The sequence below is a fragment of the Oryctolagus cuniculus genome, chromosome 5, assembly GCF_964237555.1.
Source record: "Oryctolagus cuniculus chromosome 5, mOryCun1.1, whole genome shotgun sequence".
NCBI lineage: Eukaryota > Metazoa > Chordata > Mammalia > Lagomorpha > Leporidae > Oryctolagus > Oryctolagus cuniculus.
The window spans coordinates 170,293,096-170,317,114 of record NC_091436.1 but is presented as its reverse complement, the minus strand read 5'-3'; the positions used below and the strand labels follow the sequence as shown (position 1 = coordinate 170,317,114).

The window sequence follows — 24,019 nt, the reverse complement described above, 5'->3', positions numbered from 1 at the left end:
AGCTCCCAGTTAATGCACCTGGGAAAGCAGCAGAGGACGGTCCAAGTGCTTGGGCCCCTGCACCCATGTGGGAGACCCCAATGAATTTCCTGGCTCCTGGTTTCAGAGCAGCACAGTTTCGGCCATCGTGGCCACTTGGGGAGTGAATCAGCAAACACAAGATCTGTGTGTGTGTGTGTGTGTGTGTGTGGTGTGTATATGTGTGTGGGTGTGCATGTGTCTGTCTGTCTCTCCCTCTCTGTAACTCTGCCTTTCAAATAAATAAATAAATATTTAAAAAATATCTTTGGCTTAGTATCCTTAAGATCCATAAAGGAGGTAAAATCAGAAAGTCTGGAAGAAAATAAGGGCAAAATACAAGTGTTACCCTCCTCTACCAAAAACTATGATCCGGGAGTTTCTGCTTTAACAACCGTATCATATTCAGTTGAGTGAAGATCAACACAGGGAACAGTAAAAACTAGGAAATGTTATAGGGGATTCCCACAGAAATCTGAAACCTCAAAGGGATATAATTGTAGAATAAGTATGAGTGATAAAAATAACCCTTTATTACAAAATAGGGTCTAAGAAAAATGGGTGGAGTTGTAAGATGAGTTCAAAGTCTAAAAAGAGATAATTAAGAAAACAGGATTGAGCCAAGGTACCTGAGAGAACACATTTTGATGGAATTTACACATAGTATATATTGTTCTAATGCTAAGGTTAATGATAATCTCATGAAATTTACACAAGAGAAATGAAAAAAAGATCCTAAAATGAGACATATCATGCATATTAGATCATACCAGAAATTGGAAAATAGCTATATCTGTACATCATCCTTGTGGTGCAGTGGGTTAAGCCATTGCTTGTGATGACTGTACCCCATACTCAAGTGCCAATTCAAATCATGACTGCTCCACTTCCAATCCAGCTTCCTGCCCATGTGCATGGAAAAGCAATGGAATTTGAGTCAGTTTCTTGGGCCACTGCCACCCATGTGATACCAGGATGGAGTTCCTGGCTCCTGGCTTCATTCTTGTCCAGTCCCAGCCATTTGGGGAGTGAACTGGTGCATGGAAGATCTCTCTCTCTCTCTCTCTCTCTCTCTCCCTCTCTCCTCTTCTTGCCCTCTGTAATTCTGCCTTAAAAATAAATAAATGAATGTTTTTAAAAAAGAAAATGGTTACACTTGAATATTAATTAAAATGATATTGATAGGTATTTTCACTTCTGGATGGTTTTATGATGTTTAAGAAACTTATTTTAGCTTATGCTAGAAGCCATAAAACATTAATAATGGCAGCAGGTGTATGGCTTAGTGATTAATATGCCATATTATAAATAGGTGAAATGTATTTTCTCGCCATCTAAGGAAGGCCATGGAAGACCCTAGCACCCCCCCCCCCAACCAGGGAAAGAAGAGATGACATGGATGAGGTAAGGCATTGGGACTGAAGTGGGGTTTCCCAGTAGCAGCAGAGAGAAGGACAGAGATTCAGAAGAGGGAAGCGTCTGCACAGTTTTGGTCCTCAGTGCTGCCCAAGCTGTCTGAGTAAACAGCACAAGGCCATCACACCCAAGAACCATCACTGATGCCGCTTCTGGTGCACAGGGGCTGCCACAGGCACTATGTGAATTAGAGCCCCCGCCATTAGGTTGCTGAACAGATTTCAATCTATTTGTCTTCCTTCCCTATCACTTTCTAGCCAAAGATCCTGTGACATACTTGTACACATCTCTGAAGGCCTCTTTGGGAAAAAGATCTGAAAATTAAACTTGGAAGCTCTGCCTGGGTCCAATCAGAAATTCAAAAGAGAAAGACTCTTGTCTGTCATCCTAATGAAGGCTGTGCTCAGGCTGGAGACCAGCGAGTGTTTCCCTCTTCTCCCAGTTTTCTGCCCAGCTCCACTGGAATTTCTGCACAAAGCTCAATTAAAGAATGAGAAGGATCCAGGTCCCACACCTATTAGTATCTCAGGCGTCGGGGGAAAGCTTGTAAAAATGAACAAATGCGGTATGAGGGGGAGATAACCAGAGATAAGTGGGCAGAGAGACCACAGGTGGTCAAAATGCAAGGAGCTGAGGCTGAAATACTGACCAGCATTTCTCGGGAAACAGTTTGCTAGGGATTTTGGACTCTGTCAAGAAAAAGCTTGTAGAATACAAGCCCGACGGAATTTGCATTACAGAAAGACAGCTGGTAGATTTCTACTGTCTAGCTACTCCCTGCTGCACCACAGATTTCAACGGGAGTTGGGTGGCAAAGAATTAAAGGCTCCCAAACGCGTTTGGGACAGTCGAGGACAGTCACGAAACCGGGGACTGGAAAACGATGCTCCAGGTGAGGCTCGAACTCACAACCTCGGCATCCCTCGCACGAGCACTGCCCTATAAGTACCGCGCGCTACCGATTGCGCCACTGGAACACCCAGGTCCCCTCATGTCACTCTTCACTCGGTCTACTCCAGAGCCCAGGGCGCCGTGACTCGCATTCCGCTGTCCCAGAGCCCTGGCACCACCCGAGTCCCCGGCCGAGTCTCCCCAGGTGCGCTCAGGGCCCCGGGCCGGGTGTCCCCGGGCGCGCGGGAAGCCGGCCTAGCTTGGGCTTCGGTCCCCACAGGAGCCACCGGCTGGAGGCGCCGAGCGCGCTCTGCCGGCGAGAACGAAATCGGACGCGTCCTGGTTGGGGAGCAGGCAGAGCGCGGCCGCTGGCTCGGGGGTCTCGGGCCTGGGGGAACGGGAGTCCTCGGGGGACCAGGGAGCCCCTTGAGTGGGAGTTACCAAAACCGCCCTCCCGTCCCACCCGGCAACGTGCTGAAATCTCTCAAGAGATAATAGTTTTTTTTAAAAAAATAGAGTACAGAATGCAATAACACCTGTAGCCCTCCTGCTGTGGTTCCATCCCTAAATTTCCTGGTCTTCCTAGGTGCTAGCTTATTCCCTTTGACCAGGTCCTCACCTTTGCCCTGGGTCTCAGGCCCCTCTTAACCAATTTCCTTCTCTTGGCTTCCACGTGGGCAACTGGTTTTAGAATCCACACGGTGAAACGAAACATTATTTTTCTTTCTGTAGCTGGTGTGTTTCACTATGCATATGTACATCCAGGTTCATCTACCAGGTGGCCGCTTCTCCCGCGCCTGCTCCCTCCCTGTGCCCCGGCTCTCTGGGACCTGAGGGAGGGACTCACCTGGGGAAAACACCATAAACCAGCCAGATTGCGTCTCCGCGGTTCTGCGCATCTTTTAGATGAAAGTGGGCTTATGAGCATTTGTTTTCCAGAAACATGACGTTATAAGGAGCTGTGTAGAAGTTGTTAGGTCCGAAAACGCCCACCGCCCCAGGAACGACTCCAAGAGACTTTCTCTCATGCAACCAGCAAAGGGTTAAAGATTTATTGATCCAACATGTTGGGGCTCTCTGAACATACCAGAACAGAGGAGCCCCAGGAACTAAAGTATAGGGTTTATAAAGGCAAAACCTGCAAAATCGGGAGGGGGGAGAGAATACACGGTTGCTAAGTGGTTGCTAAAATCTTACAATCAGCAATTATGACCTTAAGACATAGACAAATCACATCTTCATTATTAGCCCAGGTAACCCAGGTGCAACCTTTCTACTTTTAAGCTTGAGCAATCATGCTAGGGGGTTTTTGTGCTCTGCCAAGGGTGATGTGGTGCACTGCTATTGTCCGACTATTTGAGATCATAGTTTCAGACCAGAGTCTCATGATGGGGGGGTTGCTTTCCCAGAATGGAGTCTCAAGTGCCCCAAAATGGAGTCCCTACTGTCAAGGGGCTACTTCAAAGTAAGCACGCGTTTTCACTAGAGTGGGTGTCGTTCTTGCAGGTGAGAGATGTGGATGACAGTGAGAGATTGTACAGAATCAGCAGGATTTTCTATCCCAGTCTCCTTTTGTGTTTTCAAAGTAAAAACTGTATATAAAAAAGTACTGACAAAGTATATGGAAAGTAAAATTAAAACATCAATTAATTTTGGTGCAAAAACTTTTAAAACAATGCATAGTCTTCATATCTACACAATGAAGTGGTTCCCTTAGTCAAACTAATAAAGTGCCCATCTCACGTGGTTAGCATTTTGCACATGGGGTGCAGCACAGGACACTGTACTAACCGCAGTCGCCTTGCTCTGTGTGGTTCCATCTCTGGGTTCTCCTCCCAGGAACAGCAACTTGGTACTCCTAGGCCAGCTCCTCACCATATCCCTGTGTCTCTGCCCCTCAACCACCTTTCCACTCTCAGCTCCTGAATACGCAGCTGGCTTTAGAGTCCACAGACCTGGGAAATCATGCACTGTTTTTCTTTCTGTGTCTGGGGGGTTTCACTTTGCATAAAAGCAGCCACATAATTTGTGTTGTTGTAAATGGCAGAATCTTCTTTTTAAGAATGGATCATATTTCAAGGATGTGTCTCCCAGGACATTTTTGAAGCTCTGGCCCTGACCATATTTGCTTTATGTGTCCTCAGAGGGTAGACACTTTGTTCCCATGTCTTCCTTTGAGTGGTGTTGCAAGCAAGAGTCTTCTGATGAAAAACCATAAGCATTAAAATTGTGTTCCTCTCATTTTCCTCTGGCAGTTTGCAAGAACCTTTTTCTTTAGCAGTTTGATAGTGATGAGCCTGGTATAATTTCTTTGTTTACGCTGTTTGATAAGTTGAAATTTTTGAAACTGTCAGATGCTATCTTTTGCAAATCTGGGAAGCTTTTAGCCATTGACGATGCAAATAGATTTTCACATCACCATTCTCTCTTCTGATACAAAGAAGACATATTGTGTATTTGAAAGGCAGCGTTAGCTCTGAGAGCTGTCTTCCATCCAGTGCAGTCTCCCACATCCATGGCAGGGGCCCAGGCACCATCTTTCCTAGCTTTCCTATTTTCAGGGAAATGGAGCAGCATGGACTAGAACCAGACTCTTACATGGGATGCCTCCATTGCAGGTAGCAACCTAACATACTGAACCACACCCCTGGTCCTGGTTTTATCCAATTTTTAACAACTGGGTGTTATTACCTTCTCATCATTGGTATCTATGCATTGCCATTCCCACAGGAATTAGGATTTCCCAGTTATCCATATGCTGAATAATGTGGGATGTAGCTGGGCGTCCAGCACTGTTTCCTCTGTGTCTTTTATCCAGGGTTGCTACTATTGTTTTTGCAGGCAGTGCACAGGTGTGTGTGACTTGCAAGTGTCACCAGCTCTGTGTTGTGATTCAATGCCCACTCCACTTTCAAGCTTTGCAATGTTTGGAGAGATTTCTGGAGTGTGTGGGAGCCAGTGGTCAGTCCTCAGAGTCCATAGTGTGTTGTGTAGCATGAGAGACTCATGTCACATGGCAGAGGTCTGCCCAGGAGTCCCCAAGGGAGTCCACCTTGTGGATGTTTGCACAGCCACAGCAGGCCCCGTGGACTTAGTGCTCCACTTGCTCACTTCCTGTTCAGGAAGCTGGGACTGCCATCCAGTGTGCAGGGCTTTTGCAGCCCTGTGCTAAATTAGGGGCAGTTACCAAAGCAACCGAGGAGCAAAAGGACAGTTGAGTATCTTAGGCTTTTGTGACCCCAGTTCTTCTGACCCAATAGGGGAAAAGCCCCAAGTATGCACCTTACAGCCTTGTCCTGTGAGGTAACCGCGAGTCCTATCTTGTTGTGTCCAGGGGAGTGTTGTGGCGGGTATTTTCTGGATTTCTTCAAAAGCAAGCTGTGGAGAATGTGGGCATCGATCCCACCACCTCTCACATGCTAAGCGAGCGCTCTACCACCTGAGCTAATTCCCCGGCTGACTGTAAACTCTCCTTGGTTTCCCTGAGTCCTGGCGGCTGCACATCTGCACATCTGCGCCTTGGGCTGCTCCCGGGGCCGGCTGGAGCGCAGAGCAGGTCAGCCCCTCTCACCACGACCGGGACCCCAACCAGGGAGAGTCTACCCACAATGGCCGGGGTCGGGCGAGGCCAGCGCCGCCTCCGTCCTGCAGGGGACACGGCCCGACGAGGGGGTGGGCGCCGAGACACGCGGTGCCGCCGGAATCCCACGGCGCAGCCCCGCGTGTTCGGGAGAAGACGCCGGGGAGCAGCCACTCGCGGGGCTGCACTGAAGCTCGGGGTGGCCAGGGCGGGGGCCACCTCCCGGGTGAAAGAAGAAAAGGCAAAAGCCGCTGCTCCCGCCCGGTTTCGCACCGGGGAGCTCTCGCGTGGGAGGCCAGCGTGATGACCGCTACACCACGGAAACACCGCCAGGAGGACGTCTGTCTTCCCTGGTGGCTGTGTGGTGACCACTTGGAAACGCGCTCTTTTAGTGGACAGCGAGCGCTGTGTATGAAATGCGCGTGACCGGGTCCTCCAGGCTGTGCGCACTCGCTGCCCACGTCCTGTCTGTGGAGAACTACAGCCTGCTCGCCGCGGTCCTCACACGACGTCCGCGTCAAGGCCAGCCGCCGTGCTGGGCAACAGGTCTCCTCATTCCCGGACCCGGACCCGCGTGCTTTGACCCGCACCTCCTCGGATCTTCACCCCCACCCCACCCTCAGCTGCTCCCGGCGCGCGGTACCCAGCACGTTTCTCTCTGCTTCTGCGAGTGGGACTTTTCAGATCCCACCCCTGAGGGCAATCACGTGCCTTCTTCTCTGTGGTCCTGAGTTAATCCATCATGGCGCCCTCGGGGCTCTTCCATGCTGCTGCAGTGACAAGTCTCTCTCCCTCCCTCTTCCTCCCTCCCTCTCCTTCCTTCCTCTCTCTCTTTCTCCCCCTTTCTTTCTTGTTATTTTAAAGGCTGAATTGCATGCCTTTGTGTGTCTATACCACATTTTATTTTTCCATTTACTAGCTCATGGACAGTGATATTGAGGTCATGTCTAGACTATTTTGAATAAAGCTGTCTTGTACATGGATGCCCCAGTATCTCTCGGTAAACAGATTTCATTTCCTTTTAGTGGGTGACCAGTCGTGACATTGCTTGACCCATGCAAATTCTGTCTTTATTTTGGTGAGGAAGCATCATACTATTTTCCATAATGGCTCCACTAATTCATTTTCCACCAATAGAGTGCAAGGTTCTTTTTAATTCACACCTCCCCAAGCACTTGCTAAGTTGTACTTTTTGATGATAGTCATTCTAATAGATTTGAGATCATATTTCACTGTAGTTTTGATTTGTGCTTCCCTGCTGAGCTTTTCTAAATATACTTGTTGCCTCATCTTTGGTAAAATGTCCCTTCAGATTCTTTGCCAGGTTTTCATCAGATTTTCTGTTGAGTTGGGTGAGTGTCCGACGTGTTAGTAAAATGTTACCATATTATCTGGAGTATGACCTTAGGCTGTGGCTGCACTGCCATTTTGTACAATAAGCTTCAATCCTAAGCCCAGCCTGGCTTACTAGAAGTCAGGTGACAAAATGGCCCAAGCACAAGTGTCACCCCCACCCTAACGGGATTCACTGCTCCCACTTCCTCACCTCTGCAAAGCTTTATAAGACCTGTTCTTACAGGCTGCTATTCTCTCATGCATGGGAGGCATCCTGTTGGGTTTCCCCCATCCCACAATAAACCTTCTTTATTCCAGTGTTGGGTGTATTTTGCGATTTGTCTTGTGGTGACCTTTCACTATATATATATTTTTTTTGACAGGCAGAGTGGACAGTGAGAGAGAGAGAGGAAGGTCTTTTGTTGGTTCACCCCCCAATAGCCGCTGCAGCAGGTGCACCACGCTGATCTGAAGCCAGGAGCCAGGTGCTTCTCCTGGTCTCCCATGTGGGTGCAAGCACTTGGGCCATCCTCCACTGCATTCCCTGGCCACAGCAGAGAGCTGGCCTGGAAGAGGGGCAACCGGGACAGAATTCTGCGCCCCGACTGGGACTAGAACCTGGTGTGCCAGTGCCGCTAGGAAGAGGATTAGCCTATTGAGATCAGGCAAAATTCATTGGTGAAGCCACTAAACAGAGATTCTGAATTTCATTTTTATTTGAGAGACTGGGAATGGCTCTGAAAGTTTGTGGGTTGGTTAAGGAATCAAAACTGCACCAAGTATGGACTCTTCTAAATTTAGTCAACTATCAGACCTTAGGGTACCACAAAGGAAGGTGTCCAAGGCCTAAGGGAGACTGCAATGGCCAAGACAATTTAGATTAATAGATCTGCCCTTGCACAATAGGGAGTTCCACAGGAAGTGCTTTTCACCATAGCTGCACCAAATACAATCAGAGGACAGTCCCAGGATCCTAGAACAACTCCCACCTCCATTACCACCTCCATTGCTCACAGACAGTAGATTGGTCTGACTCATGAAATCTTTGGGATAATGGCACCCTTAGAACTGAAATGGAAGCATCGAGGAGATCACCTGAGCCTTTTATCTACTATGAAGATTTTTGCATTTCCTTGAGAGGTGGTGCTGATAGGGGAATGCATTGTCAACACTGGCCCCAGAGCCTTAACTTGGGACAAAAGTCCAGCTGCCCCCTCTGAGGCTCGAACTCAGGACCTTCAGATTATGAGACTGACGCGCTGCCTGCTGCGCTAAGGAGGCAAGGCCTGTAAATCTCTGATTTGTATACACAGAAAGCATGGTTGTCTGACTTGAATTCTGCCTTGAATTGCTAGGCCACGTGCTCACAACTCCTCACTTAACTCTCACTTGAACCACTTCAGAAACTCAGAGCCCCTGCAGTAAAGGGGAACCCAGGCTCCCTGGGGACTCTGCCACAAACTTTCACTGATGAGCTTCTCAGTCTTCCTCATGGGAAATGGGATCACTTACATGGGGGGGGAGGGGGCTGTGCACTGGCAAAGAGATGCAAACGGACACTGACCTGAATTGACCCCGATGCCTGGGGACCCAAAGAGTCTCTGAGCACTACCAGTCAGACTCAGAACTCAATAGGGTCAGGGGATCCATGCCTCAGGGGTGAGGTTTATTGCAAGGTCACTGTCACTTGATAATCTTTGCTCCCTTGTAGGTAATGCGCTATTTTTCTCAGACTGCTTTGGGAGCTTCATTGTCTTAATTTTCAGGAACTTGATTATGATTGACCTGGATATGGACCTTCATAGGCAACCTGCTTAGGGTCCTCTGAGCTTCTAGAAGCTGATCTATCTCTTTCACCAAGTGGGAGAGGCTTCCAGCCACTGCGACTTCAAATCTTGTGGAAGATTTCACAGGAAAATCGATGCAGAGTTCATCTTCCTATGTCGATGGTGTTGCTGAGAAGCAGTCTAAGTATGCTAGAGGTGAGAGGTAGCTGGTGTGCTTCCCGCTGAGCAGGGTGTCCTGCAGATCAAGATTTCCAGTTCCAGGGCCGGCCCTGGGGTAAGCCGCCACCTAGGATGCTGGCACCCATATGGGTGCTGGTTTGTGTCTGGCTGCTCCAGGTCTGATTCAGCTGCCTGGGGAAAGCAGCAAAACATGGCCCAAGTGTTTGGGCTTCTGCCACCCACTTGAGAGACCCAGACAAAGCTGCTAGCTCCTGGCTCCTGGCTTCCACCTGGCCCAGCTCCAGCTGTTGCTACCATTTGGGAAGTGAACCAGCAGACGGAAGCTCTCTCTGTTTCTGTCTCTCCCTCTTTCTCTGTAATGCTTTCAAATAAATAAGTCTTTTAAGCAGTATGTTTCCAGTTTCTCTTCCATGCCTCCTACTCTTTAGATTTGTTTAGTTATTATTTTATGCTTGAGAGTCTAAGTTCAATCAAGTTTTAGCAATCCAACATCAATAAAGGAATTACCCAATTATGCTTATATGGGACACCTACATTCTAGCACACCAACTGTAACCACATTTTTCCACTGAGCTATTCTCAGCTGCATATTCATCTCGACACTTCCTGTCTATTCTTGTTGCTCAGTAAACTCTTCATGGCTCGGTTTGAATACACCACTGTTAATTTCATTCCCAGACACTTAATCCCTTCCTCTGAGTCAAACCTCAATGACTACTTCAGGCGGTGCTGATTTGTCTTGTTCTCCATGTCAGGTACATGGGAGAGGCTGCCATGGGAAAGTTGTGATATTGAGACCAACCTCGTTACCATCTCTCAAATTTAGCAACATTATATCTTCTGTTGTACCTCCCTCCTCTTTGGTTCACTATACACACACATATATTTAAGTAATTTTTATTGGTGTATCATTCCTGGTTAGGCTCTTATTTCCAATTTTTATATCTTTAATTCCTACTCCTTTGTACTTCAGAGCTGTCACTTATTATGTGCTCTCACTCCCTATATTCCATATTTTTGAGTTCTCACACTCAGGCAAACTGCATAGGTTTTGAAGACAGGATTGCAGTGGTCAATTGGGTGAAAGCCTCCAGGGAGAAGCCTACACTTGAGGCAGCAGGCAGTGCTCTCCAGGAACAAGAACAGTGCCCTGCGGGACCCTGGGAGAGGTGTGAGCGGCCACTGAGTGACTCAGGGAATGCCTACAGCACAGCACCATGTCCTACACTGCACAGAGCTACAATCCTTACCTTTCCAACTTTTGTTTGAAAAGCATCAGTTGCTGTAACTCTTTCAAATAAATAAATAAATAAAACCATCAGTTGTTAGCAAGATCCATAAAGGATTCCAGGTGCATGACCAATACATTCTTCTAACACCAAAATAAAACTTCCTTTAATTAAATAAAAATGAAATTAATTGATTAATTAAAGTAAAACTCCTGTCTCCATCCCTCCATCGCTGGGAGCGCTCCCACCCGGTTCCCGCCGCCTGGCACTCAGGGCCCCGTCTGCCACGGCGGGAGATCCGCCTGGACGTCACGGCCCTTGCAGGAGTGTGGCAAACACCGAGAAAGGGGCTACGTGGAGTGAAATCGGGGTCACAGCGGCAAGATGTCCTCGGACGTCTGCCAAATCAATGCCATGGATGCAAGCTCAGGCCTGTTACAAAACGGGAGAGAGGGAAGAGAGGGAAGCGGCCCCGCCAGGAGGCTCGGACCCGGAGAAGTGAGCGCGAAGCTCAAGCGGGCAAAGGCCACAGAACCAGAGGGAGCGCACGCTGCAGCCGCCTGTGAACCGTTTGCCAGCCCTAAAAGCAGGGCGCCGACGAGGGTGGGATTCGAACCCACGCGTGCAGAGCACAATGGATTAGCAGTCCATCGCCTTAACCACTCGGCCACCTCGTCCCCGCGCGGGGCCACTCCCGAAGGCTTGCCTGTCACAGGGCCCGCGCCGCGGCGCTGAGCGCGTCCGGGCCGGAGGACGCCGCGGTCCAGGGTGGCGACGCGGGGCGCTGACGGCGGAACCCGGAGGAAGCCGGAGCAGGCCGGAGGCTGCAGACGTGGGCGGCTCTTTGCTTTGGAAGAGACAGAGAAGGCGGGAGGCTGGGTCGAGGCGGCTCGTGGCTCCCCTCCACCTGCCTCTGCCTGTTAACCCAGCGCCCCCGGTCCTTGTGGAGACGGATTCGGCCTGGACCTGGAGTCCCCTTGGAAGGCGCCCATCACCTACCACGCCGCAGCCTGTGGAGGGTCCAGGGCCCTTGTAGCTCCTCCTTTCCAGGTGCGCTTTTCTCAGCGCTTGCGGAAGCGGCTCTTCCAGGCCCAGGTTTCTCCCCGTGTGCGCAGAGGTGCATACCGTTTTATCCTCCACGTGGCTCTCCCACTCAAGGGGCGCGGCTCACGAAGCACAGCTCTGGGAGCAGAGAGTTGTTCTGTAAAGACTGGTCCTTTCCACATGTATTGCTGCGGTCAGCCATCTGGTAATGTCGCACGCACGCACGCACGCATGGGTTTTTTGTACTATATTATAATCCAGTGATACAGACGTCCTTTTAGTTTAAATGTTTCCATCGTAATGTTAGGGAAACGGAGGGAACGTGCACAATGAATTCATAAGCTTAGATTTGTGAAGGCATCATCAACACGTCCACAGGTGGTTAGTTGTGTCATAAATTGCTCGTGAATGTTAATAATCGACAAAAGAATTAAAAGATGGCCGAAATAATTTTTAAATTAATCTGTTGACAATTAGGTGTTGCTTTTGTGCATGAAAAAGTTTCTTTTTACCCTGAAAAGTACAAAATAATAGAAACATTTATATTAGCGTATCTATATATTATTTACCAAGATGTCTTTTCCCCTTTCTGACAAAATGAAAGAGCACTGCTTAGAATAATGTGAGCTAATCAAAACAGCTGCAGAATGGCAAGCATATTTAACCACTGTTAGTAACCTCTCCCTTTATATCACAAAGAGGTAAATCTTCATATTAGCTGCTATGTAGTTTAGAAGTCCTTTAAAGCCCTATAGCTTAACAGCCTTGTCCTCAAAATGTTCTATTAATGATTCATGGGTTAATGTTATGGGCTATTGGATCCAGTGTTGAGACTTCATCAAGTTATGGTGCCTGAAGGTGGGCCCAGTGGGAGTTCTTTAAGTCATGGAGGGCAGTTCTCAGAAGGTTGGTTATATAAGCCAAGCCACCTTGGGCCTGGAGTGTGTGTTCTCTGTCTCTCTCTCCTTCCAGGCTGGCCATGTGATCTTCCCTCTGCATATCTTCCCCATCCATTGCATTCATCAGACAACAGACCAGTGGGGCACCAGAACCATGTATTCATTTATTTGAAAAGCAGAGTTACAGAAAGAGAGGACAAGGCAGCAAGAGAATTCTTCCTCCTCCTGGTCCACTCCCTAAATGGCTGCCTCACCTGGTGCCTGGCCAAGCAGAGGCAAGGAGCCTGGAACTCTACCTGGCTCTCCCCCATGGGTGGCAGAGGCCAAAGCACTTGGGCCTTCTGCTACTGCTTTTTCAAGTGCATTAGTAGGGAGCTGGATCAGAAACCAGCCCTATAAGAGGTGCTGACATCACAGGTGCATCTTAACCCCCTGAGCCACAATGTGGGCCTCTATTCTCATTTTAATAAGACCATTTTGATGAAAATAATTGGAGAATATGTTCAAACAGAGAGTTAGTGAGATTCTTTGGTGAATAAGGAATCTTTGGGCAGAAAAGAGCTTACCAAATTTAAGAGAAATAAAAGCTACAAGCTAATTTTATTCTCTTTTTATATTATCTATAAACAATTTGCAGAAGGATTTCTATAAGCTTTATAAAAGTGACATCCATGGACATTAAGCCCATTTTTAAAAATACCTTAATGTATTGTATTCCTTTTGAGGATGTTTTATCTGCATAAATTTTATTTTTTCATTTAAAATTTTTCATTTTCTTTGAAATGGAATCAGAGAGAAACAGATTGATATGGGGAGATGCTTCTGTATATCCTTAGACCCAACTCTATACCCCAAATGTTTATTTTAGCATATTTTATATACACTGGCAGAAAAAAATTACATTGGATTTAGCAATGAATTAAGGAAAAATCACATAACCCTCTCAATTGGCACAGAAAAAACATTTCACAAAACTCAGTGCCCTTCATTACAAATACCCTGGGAAACCAGGGGTTAGGAGAAAAATACCTCGACATATTGAAGGCCACAATTGCACACCTCGGGCTCACATCATCCTCCAGGGTAAAAACTAAAGCTTTGCTTCCAATAAGAAGAACAAGACAAGGTTGCCTACTTCAGGGGCCTGCACTGTGGCATAGTAGGTTAAGCCTCAGCCTGAGGTGCTGGCATCCCATATGGGCACTGGTTTCTGTCCCAGCTGCTCCTCTCCTGATCCAACTCTTTGTTAATGGCCTGGGAAAGCAGTGGAAGGTGGCCCAAGAGCTTGGGCCCCTGTACACACATGGGAGACTCATAACAAGGTACCGGCTCCTGGCCTCAGCCTGGCCCAACCATGTCCATTGCAGTCATTTGGGGGAGTGAACTAATACATCTGAAAATAAAATAGTATAAAAAAGAATAAAATACTAGGAATAACCTCAACATAAAAGCAAAAGAACTTGTACACTAAAAACTACAAATCATTGCTAAAAGAAATTAAAACAATAAATGGAAAGACATCCCATCCTCATGGGTGGTAGACTTAATATTTTAAATCAGTCAATACTATGTAAAGCCAACTGCAGATTTAATATAAACTCTATGAAAAAATCCCAACAATATATTTGGCACAAATAGAAATATCCAATCAAACATTCATAGGGAATCTAAAGTTACTCTGAATAGCTGGTTTGTGTCCCGGTTGCTCCACTTCTGACCTAGCCTTCTGCAAATTTGCTTGGGAAAGCAGCAAAGGACGGCTCAAGTACTTGGACCCCTGCCACACACATTGAGATCTGGATGGAGTTCCTGGCTCCTGGCTTCTATCTGGCCCAGCCCTGTCATTGTGGCCATTTGGGAAGTGAACCAGAGGATGAAAGATCTCTCTGTCTCTTCTCTGACTTTTTTAATGCTGTATTATTCTCTAAAATAAATATATAAATACATATTTTTAAAAATTTGAAAACAAGTTGAGAAAGTCTCCACTGCTGACTATACAATACTCCTTCCCAGTTGGTCCTGAGTTTGGTGGTGAGAGGAGGGGTAGAACGAGAACATAATCAGGTCCCAGGAACCCAGAGCCCTCTGCACCTGCTCCTCACCCAGCTGCCTTCTGCTCATCAGGGTAGGTTCACCACAATTAGGACCAGGAGGATTCTGGGCTCAGCAAATGAGGGCCCAGCAGGGAGAGGGCAGAGCTGGCCCCAGAGGTCCACAGAGTGCACAAGGAGCCTTTTCCCCTGGCAGAGCCAAACTCCTGACACTGACATGTTGACAGCAGTGAGAGTGTCCCTGAGCGCTGGGACTCAGGGAAGGATAAAGAGGCCTGGCTGTGCTGCTCTCCACAGCTCCTGCCAGAGCCCCTGCACACTGCTCAGGTGAGTGATGCTGAGTGCCAGGGGGGCTGCCCCAGGCAGGGCTGGTCAGAGGCAGGTGGGGAGAGGGAGGGTCTCAGCTCCCCTGTGCCTGTGGAAGAGGAAGGTGTGAGGACCCAGGGAGAGGATGGGGATCCCTTCCCAATGCACCCAGCAGTGTCTGCTTGTCTGGCCCTGGAGGGAGCCACTGTGCAGCAGCACCACTGATGCTCTGAGCCCAGGGCTGCTGGGTTTCCCAGGCGTGAGGGAGGCTGGGGGCATCAGGCAGCAGTGGGCTTTCAGCCTGCAGTGGGGAGCTCTTCCCCCAGGCTCCCTGCCCTTCTGCACTCTCCCTCCCAGCACTGGGATTTTTGTTGTTGCTTTAACTCAAGTGTGTCTTCTGTCTGCTGTCCTTCAGTCTTTTCAGGATGGCATATCCTTGGCTTCTTTATTATGATTGTGCTTTTTCTGAATCTCCCGTTCCTGAAACCAACAATAACACACAGAACCTAATAGAGATGTGAAGAAAGCCACAACTAAGGTGAGGACCCAGAGTGACCCTGACATGGTGTCTCCTCTTCTTCAGGGCACTGACTTAGGCACTGCATTCATGTGCTCCTTATTTTTCACAGGACACCTGGCTGGTATAAAGCACCAGCCTGTGTACAGATGGCAACTTTGGTTCTGAGGGAGGCCAGGGAGTATGTCCAAGGTCGTATGTAGGAATGCTCTTTGGGAAATGCAGGGTAAGGACAGAGTAAGGAGGAGGAAAAAAAAAAGGTTCCATCTGAACCACCCAGAGGAAGAACGGAACTTATGCCTAACCTTTGCCAGTCCTACATCAGGCCAGGGGCTGGGCCTGTCTCTTCCATCTCTCTGCCTTAGTTACTGGATAGGGAGCTTGGAGTATGTGAGCTTCTCTGTTTGTTCAAGTGTAATTCTTTTGAGAAGCTACCATTCACATATATATGACTCAAGTATGTATTTTATTTTTATAGGCAGATAGTAATTGCTCAGATTCATGGTACAGCATGACATTTCAACACTTGACACAATGTGTTCTGATCAGGGTATGATGACTGCCATATGCAGACTTCTACAGCATCATCATTTCTTTGTTTGGGGAACATTCAGTATCCTTCCACTTGCAATTCTGAAACATACTTTGAATTGCTGTCAATCACAGATACATTGCTATTCAATAAAACACTAAAAGTTACCCCCTGCTATTCACCTGCACCCTTCTACCCACAACCCTTCTCTCTCCACCCCCTAAACCTCCATACACCCTTCCTGGCCTCTGGGAACTGCTTTTCTATTCTCTGCTTGTTTGAGATGTACATTTTAGCTTCCTCATATGGCTGAGAATATGTGGTGTTTCTTTTGTGCCTGGCTTATTTCCCAATACTCATTTGAGGGGTGGTAGCAAGGATGGGAGACAGGCAGCACAGGCCAGCTGGGTCAGCTGTTGAGTGTGAGCCGTGAAAAGAAGTTCCTCAGGATCATGGCTTAGAGCTGACAGAGGACCTTGCACTTGTGCAGTGATTGGGGAAAAGTCCTCATGTTCATCTGGACATGAGGGACACACAGAAGGCTCTTATGAAAATGCAGGTGATGCACTAACATAAAATGTGCATTAAATTGTAGTTATTACCATCTCTGTGTCAACAGAAGCAAGACAGAAAGAAGAAAGAGGAGGAAAAGAGAGGCCTGCTAGGAAAGAGGAGGGAATATGGACATGTGCTTACTTCAGTTAGTGTTCCTTTCACCAATGCAGAGAAAATGTGCAGACCTGACCTTGGTCAACTTGACTTATTTGTGTTCCTTGAAAGGTTTCCCTAGTTCTGTTCCTGAACTTAGAAGATGACTTGGAGTGATGTCATCCAGAGAATGATCTTCCTTTCTCTCACTGGACCTGGAGTTGTGGGGAACTTCCTTGTGCTTGTGAGATATGTATGTACATTAGTCATGGGGTCTGAGAAAAAACCCACAGGCCTTATCCTCATCCACTTGGCTTTTTCAAACATACTCATTATTTGCACCACAGGGGTCAGAGACATAACCACTGTCATTTATTTCAGTAACTTCCTAGGTGACATTGGTTGCAAAGCTGTGATGTACTTGAGCCGGCGCCGTGGCTCACTAGGCTAATCCTCCACCTAGCGGCGCCGGCACACGGGGTTCTAGTCCCGGTTGGGGCGCCGGATTCTGTTCCGGTTGCCCCTCTTCCAGGCCAGCTCTCTGCTATGGCCAGGGAGTGCAGTGGAGGATGGCCCAGGTGCTTGGGCCCTGCACCCCATGGGAGACCAGGAAAAGCACCTGGATCCTGGCTCCTGCCAGGATCAGCGCGGTGCGCCGGCTGCAGCGGCGGCCATTGGAGGGTGAACCAGCGGCAAAGGAAGACCTTTCTCTCTCTGTCTCTCTCTCACTGTCCACTCTGCCTGTCAAAAAAAAAAAAAAAAAAAAAAAAAAAAAAAAAAAAAGCTGTGATGTACTTGAACAGGGTGGCCCGGAGCCTCTCCATCTGCACCACCTGCCTCCTCAGTGTAGTCCAGGCTGTCACTGTCAGTCCCAGGACCACCTGGTGGAGAAAGCTCAAACCCCGCACTGCCTGGCAGCTTCTTCCCTACCTCCTCCTCTTCTGGGTCTTTAGTCTTCTCATAAGCTCTAACCTGCTCCACTACATCACAGCAGTCAACAGCGTGAACGGGTCTGGAGTTAGAATGTATGCTGAATATTGCTACATGCTGCCAGCTGGGCAAATAGTCAGGTGGCTTTTCCTCTTCCTCATGGCCCTTCGGGACCTCACCTTTCAGAGTGCCATGGGCTGGAGCAGTGGGCACATGGCTCTCCGTCTGTACAAACATCACAAGCGTGTCCTTTATCTCCAGAGCTCCAGGACTGCAAAACATCCCAGCCCAGAGGTCAGAGCTACTCAGAGCACTCTTGTTCTCATGACCTGTTTCCTCTTCTCCTATTGGACAGACTTCATTTTCTCTTTCTACATAGGGTCCACCTTGACAGGGATTTTCACTATATCAAATATTAAAATACTTCTAGAAGTTGGTTATGCCAGTCTCAGTCCCTTTGTCCTGATCAGCAGGGATGCTCATGTTGGTACATGCTGGAGAGCTCACTGAGAAATGCAGGGAACTGCTTCTGTACTGACTCCACCAGGTTCAAAAATATATCATAGGTACTGCCTTTCCCTGTATTTACAAAACATTACATTCATTAACATTTCTGAAAGCAGACAATGTTTGAATAAGAAGTCTGGTACCATGCTATCTAAGCTGGGTCAGCAGAACCAGGAAGCTGAAAAGATCCACACTTCCCAGTCGCCCATTCTGCCATCCTTGTCTTCTGGCTTTTGTCTTCTTGCCTGTGCACTTGCTGCTGTACTTAGCATTTTGAGCATGAAAAAAGCCGAGGCAATAACAGAGAAATGTGACTATGGATTTATACACTCTATGATTCTTTCTGTTTCTGCATCTCTTTGTCTATAAGAAAACAAACTCTTTCTGAAATCCCCATAAATATTGGAATATATTGTAATTTTATTACTTGGCTGCTTCTAAATGTAAGGTTGATTGAGGAATGTTCCTTCCACAAGATAACCCAGTCGGGCTGCAGCTCTCTGCACGAAGTGTGTGACTCACGGCCCTGGCCCCCATGAGATCAGTCACTTTGGAAGGAGGGAGAGTGAGAGAAGAAAAGAGTTGAAGGCTATTCCCACTGTGATCCTGGGATACACGAACCTGTCTGCAGAAGCTTCTCTTGATCTGAGTGTTATATCTTTAATAAATGGAAGGCACTGGCAGAGCCATTGATCCATAACAAAATGATTGATTATTTGGTCCTTCATAACTGACTCTGACTCTTAGACATGAAGGGTCAGAAGAAGCGGCTTAGAGTAAAGGAAAGGCCAGGCTGCCTGTAGATGGGAGGCTATGAGCTGGAGAGCGAGGGGAGAAAGGACAAAAGTTCGGCCCAGTCTTGAGGAGCACATTGTGATGGTCCCAGTGAGACTCCTTGTGTCCACGTGGAGCACGTGGCGTAGAGCTGGGGTATCTGCTGTTGTGCTCTCTGAACGCTCCAAGAATCTTGGTATCGAATGGAAAGTACGGTTTCGGCCAGCAACTCAGGGCTCATAGATCACCTGCCTGCTGTCTTTCGTCAACGCACTCTAACAGTAATGAAGCACACTCTACTCTACTGTTTTTCAAAAACTTCTTGATGACAAATAATGTAGAATAATTAACAGTAACAGGTATGGGTTACTGTGCAACATTTCAATGCAAGTATACATCAGGTACTAATCAAATCAAGGTACCTAACATTCCCCTTCTTGGACATTACTTTAGGCTTGGGGGCCTGGAGCTCCTTTCTTTCATTTCCCAGAAAATATACCCTAGGTTATTTTGAACTGTAGTCACCCCTCCATGCTGTGTGATACTACAAACTTATTCCTTTGATGTAACTCTTACCTGTTACCACTATCTGTTACCCATACTCCCTCTGAGCACCCATATCCCTTCTTGTTTCTAGTAATTTCTATTCTGTATTCAAGTTGAGTTTTCAGCTTCCACATATAAGGAATAAGCAAGTGGTATTTGTCTTTCTGAGTCTGCCTTATTTTTCTTAATGTCCTCTATAACCATTCATTTTGCTGACAATGACAGGTTTTTACTCTACTCTAAGGCAGGATAATGCACCATTGTGCATGTACACCACATTTTCTTCACCCACCCATGTGGTGATGAACACCTTAGTTGACTCAGTATCTTGGCTGCTGTCAACACTGCTGCAATAGACACATGGTGGAGCAGGATTTCGTGTCTTTTTGGCTACATACCCAGTGGTTGGATTGCCTGATCAAAGAGCAGTTCTACTTCTAGCTTTAAAAGAATCTCCATACTTTTTCCATAGTCAGTGTACAAATTTACAGTTTTTACAGGACTCTCTCAGTGTGTATCTTTTGACCTCATGCACAGTCATTTCCTTGGGGAAGGGTGGTTTGTTCTTTGATGATAGCAAACCACCTTGCTTGCAGTGACACTGCCTTCAGTCTGCATAGACTGGAGCAAAGTTAGGTTGCCAGCACATCTTGAATTGGTGGCAGAAAACAACCACAAGAAGAGACATAAACACAGACCAATTCCTCTTCATGGACCAAAATAATGATGACAGGAAAGAAAAAAGACAGAGTCTCATTTCATATGTAACTGAACAGCTCTTCCCCATTTTAAAAGAACTCTAAGTTCACCCTGGGAAATCTCAAGATGACTTATACCTGTGCCCTATTGATTCCACAACATAAAATATTCTGCAAGCTTCTTTATTTCTGTTTTCTAGAGAATTGCTTTTATTTTGTAGAACACTAGATAGCTGACAGTTGAAGAAGAGCTTTATGCCAGTTCAGACCTGGGACTCTAGTCCCAAGGGCTCAAGTCATTGGGTTCCTACTCACCTATATGGGAGATCTGGTTTCAATTTCTGGGTCCTGGCTCAAGCCTTGGGTGTTTTGGCATTTGGGAAGTGAATCAGCAAATAGAAGCTCTCTCTTGCCCCCTCATTTTTTTCACTCTCTTCTGTTGAATAAAAGTTTAAAAACATTTTTAATTAAATTCAACAAATACCAATATCACATGAATAGTCAAAGGAACATGGGACAGATATAACAAATAGGAAATAAATAACAAATAACAGAACAGTAGTCTTAAATGTCAAATGGACTCTGAACTGAGAAGCAGGAAAGTAGAATTAAAACTTCAGACTCAGAAAGGCAAATACACCATCTTGGTCTTACGCTAAAACTTAAATGAAAACCGGAAGTTAACGAGGGTCAGTGTGTAGGAGGGCGCAGGTGGTCCAAATGAAAGGAGGTGAGGTTGAAATACTGACCAGCACTTCCAGTGCGAGTGTTTCTAAACACTTCGGAATTCTTCAAGAAAGAGCTTGCAATAAAACAGCTATAGACACGATGGGATTTGCATCTTTCTGGATATAATGTAAGTAATGCTGCGGATTTGCACCCTTCTACTGGGTAGAGTCAGGGACAAAGCCGAGACCCAGAGGGAAGCTACTCCTTGCAGCACCACGAATTCGGACGGGTTGGGTAGCAAAGAATTAAGGCTACCTGAGAACTGCCAACGAATGGTCCGGAAGCTGGGGGTTGAAAACGATGCTCCAGGTGAAGGTCGCACTCACAACCGCGGCATCAGGCCCACACCCATGCTTTCTAAGTACCGCGCGCCACCGGAGTGCCCAGTCCTTTTCACCTTACTCTTTATACCGCCTCCACGGAGGCACAGGGCGCCGTGACTCGCCTTCCGCTGTCCCAGAGCCCTGGCACCACCCGAGTCCCCGGCCGAGTCTCCCCAGGTGCGCTCGGTGTCCCGGGCCAGGTGTCCCGGGCGCGCGGGAAGCCGGCCTAGTTTGGGCTTCGGTCCCCACAGGAGCCACCGGCTGGAGGCGCCGAGCGCGCTCCAAGGACCGGGACGATATCAGACGCGTCCTGGTTGGGGAGCGAGCAGAACTCAGCCGCTGGCTCGGGAGTCCCGAGCCCGAGGGAACGGGAGTCCTCGTGGGACCAGGGAGCCCCTTCAGTGGGAGTTAACCAAAATCGCGCTCCAGTCCCGCTCGGGAACGCGTGGGAATGCCGGGCGCCCACCGCAGGGACTGGAGAGGGCGGCCGCTTCTCCTACGCAGCCGTCGGGGGCCTGAAGACAGGGACCTGCTCCCAACCTGCGCCCCCGCCCCTGGGACCTTAGGGTGGGGCGCACCTGGGGAAAGCGCCGGAAACGGGCCAGGTGCGTCTCCGCGATTCTACGCGTCTTTACCGTAGGTGAACGTGGTTTTATTTTGTTGTTTTGTTTTGTTTTGTTTTTCCCAGTAACGTGTGAATCATAAGAGCGCTCTAGAAGTAACTACCCGCGTTTTCTCGGAGTGTGGGGGTCATTCCTGAGAGTGGGCGATAAGGTGTAGAGAAACGAAGCATAATAAACGGGGCTTTTATACGTCTGTTTTCGTTTTTTTTTTTTTTTAATAAAACCTATATAAGAGTACTTCATAAATTTTATGAAAACTGGAGGTAAAGAGATTTATATTGGTGCAGAATTTTTGAGACTGATGCATAAATCCGCAAATTAATAAAATGTATTGCCACCCCACAGGAAATAGGATTTCATAGTTCTCCACATGCTGAATAATGTGGGATGTAGCTGGGCCACTATGAGCGTCCAGCTCTGTTTCCTCTGCATCTTTTATCCAGGGTTGCTACTATTGTTTTTGCAGGCAGTGCACAGGTGTGTGTGACTTGCAAGTGTCACCAGCTCTGTGTTGTCATTCAATGCCCACTCCACTTTCAAGATTTGCAATGATTGGAGAGATTTCTGGAGTGTGTGAGAGCCAGTGGTCAGATCTCAGAGACCATAGTGTGCTGTGTAGCATGAGAGACACATGTCACATGGCAGAGGTCTGCCCAGGAGTCCCCAAGAGGGTCCACCTTGTGGGTGTTTGCACAGCCACAGCAGGCCCCGTGGACTTAGTGCTCCACTTGCTCACTTCCTGTTCAGGAAGCTGGGACTGCCATCCAGTGTGCAGGGCTTTTGCAGCCCTGTGCTAAATTTGGGGCCAGTTACCAAAGCAACCGAGGAGCAAAAGGACAGTTGAGTATCTTAGGCTTTTGTGACCCCAGTTCCTCTGACCCACTGGGGGAAAAGCCCCAGCACCATATAGCGTTGTCGCGTGAGGTGGCCAAGAGTCCTAACATGTTGTGTCCAGGGGAGTGTTGTGGCGGGTGTTTTCTGAATTTCTTCAAAATCAAGCTATGGAGAATGTGGGCATCGATCCCACCACCTCTCGCATGCTAAGCGAGCGCTCTACCACCTGAGCTAATTCCCCGCCTGCCACCGCCTTCTCTCGTTGGTTTCCCTGAGCCCTGGCGGCTGCGCATCTGCACATCTGCGCCTCCGGCTGCTCCCGGGGCCGGCTGGAGCACAGAGCCGGTCAGCCCCTCTCACCACGTCCGGGACTCTACCCAGCGAACGTCTACCCTCAATGGCCGGGGTCGGGCGAGGCCAGCGACGTCTCCGTCCTGCAGGGGACACGGCCCGCCAAGGGGGTGGGCGCCGAGACACGCGGTGCTGCCGGAATCCCACGGCGCAACCCCGCGTGTTCGGGAGAAGACGCCGGGGAGCAGCCACTCGCGGGGCTGCACTGAAGCTCGGGGTGGCCAGGGCCGGGGGCCACCTCCCGGGTGAAAGAAGAAAAGGCAAAAGCCGCTGCTCCCGCCCGGTTTCGCACCGGGGAGCTCTCGCGTGGGAGGCCAGCGTGATGACCGCTACACCGCCGAAACACCGCCAGGAGGACGTCTGTCTTCCCTGGTGGCTGTGTGGTGACCACTTGGAAACGCGCTCTTTTAGTGGACAGCGAGCGCTGTGTATGAAATGCGCGTGACCGGGTCCTCCAGGCGGTGCGCACTCGCTGCCCACGTCCTGTCTGTGGAGAACTACAGCCTGCTCGCCGCGGTCCTCACACGACGTCCCCGTCAAGGCCAGCCGCCGTGCTGGGCAACAGGTCTCCTCATTCCCGGACCCGGACCCGCGTGCTTTGACCTGCACCTCCTCGGATCTTCACTCCCACCCCAAAAGGCTCCCGGCACAGCCGTTCCCTTCATTTTCTCGGGACCCTGTGGCACGGGAGGGGCCGTCGGAGAATCTGGCGAGCACAGCTCTCCGCGGCCGCCGTGGCTCCGGGGCTGCCCCGCGGCGTCGGCGTGGGAAGAACACCGGACTCCTGCGGACTCCCCGGACGCCTGCGTCGCTGGGGTGGTTTTCCAGAGGACGGGTCGCCTCGCTGTCGCTCGACGTCCCAGGAGCGAGGAAGTGAGGAGTGGGGCCACTTCAGCTGCTCCGGGGGCTGCGGGGTCAATGGTTTCCTGCAGGGTAGGCAGGGAGCGCGCAGGTGTTCATCCACTCGCAGTGCACCCTGGGAAGGAAGGTGAGGCCGCAGGTGCGTCCCCCAGAGCTGGTTTTCCAGAGGCCGCCAAGGCCAAGGCTGTTCCAGGGGAGGCCCCGGGCTCAGAGGGGTCGTTGGCAGCCACGCGCTGTCTTCGGTGCCCCCACCAGGGGCGCCATCTCGCTCAGGGATTGCTGTATTCTAAAATATTACTTAGAAATGTTTTCCAACAAAAGCTGCAAGAATATTATAGCGCCAGGAACATCGGTTTCCCATACTGTTAATATTTTACTCCATTTTCTATATATTTGGTGGTTTATTCATG

At 48.8% G+C, this 24,019-nt stretch overlaps 1 protein-coding gene and 5 non-coding genes across 7 annotated transcripts; 1 reads left to right on the top strand and 5 right to left on the bottom strand.

The window, feature by feature from the left end:
- Positions 1-2,318: 2,318 nt before the first annotated feature.
- Positions 2,319-2,411, bottom strand: TRNAI-UAU (transfer RNA isoleucine (anticodon UAU)). Its single transcript has 2 exons — positions 2,375-2,411; positions 2,319-2,354 (listed from the first exon to the last, which is right to left on the bottom strand). It is a non-coding gene; the product is annotated as a tRNA-Ile (tRNA).
- Positions 2,412-5,706: 3,295 nt separating this feature from the next.
- Positions 5,707-5,779, bottom strand: TRNAA-AGC (transfer RNA alanine (anticodon AGC)). Its single transcript has one exon. It is a non-coding gene; the product is annotated as a tRNA-Ala (tRNA).
- A 2,669-nt stretch (positions 5,780-8,448) lies between these two features.
- TRNAM-CAU (transfer RNA methionine (anticodon CAU)) lies at positions 8,449-8,521 on the bottom strand. Its single transcript has one exon. It is a non-coding gene; the product is annotated as a tRNA-Met (tRNA).
- Positions 8,522-11,031: 2,510 nt separating this feature from the next.
- Positions 11,032-11,113, bottom strand: TRNAS-GCU (transfer RNA serine (anticodon GCU)). The gene has a single exon. It is a non-coding gene; the product is annotated as a tRNA-Ser (tRNA).
- A 5,483-nt stretch (positions 11,114-16,596) lies between these two features.
- Positions 16,597-17,873, top strand: ORYCUNV1R1618 (vomeronasal 1 receptor oryCunV1R1618). 2 transcript variants are annotated; one of them, NM_001167305.1, is given in 2 exon segments: positions 16,597-16,850; positions 17,225-17,873. In NM_001167305.1, coding segments are annotated over 2 exon segments (903 nt in total).
- A 4,692-nt stretch (positions 17,874-22,565) lies between these two features.
- Positions 22,566-22,638, bottom strand: TRNAA-AGC (transfer RNA alanine (anticodon AGC)). Its single transcript has one exon. It is a non-coding gene; the product is annotated as a tRNA-Ala (tRNA).
- Between the last annotated feature and the right edge of the window lie 1,381 nt (positions 22,639-24,019).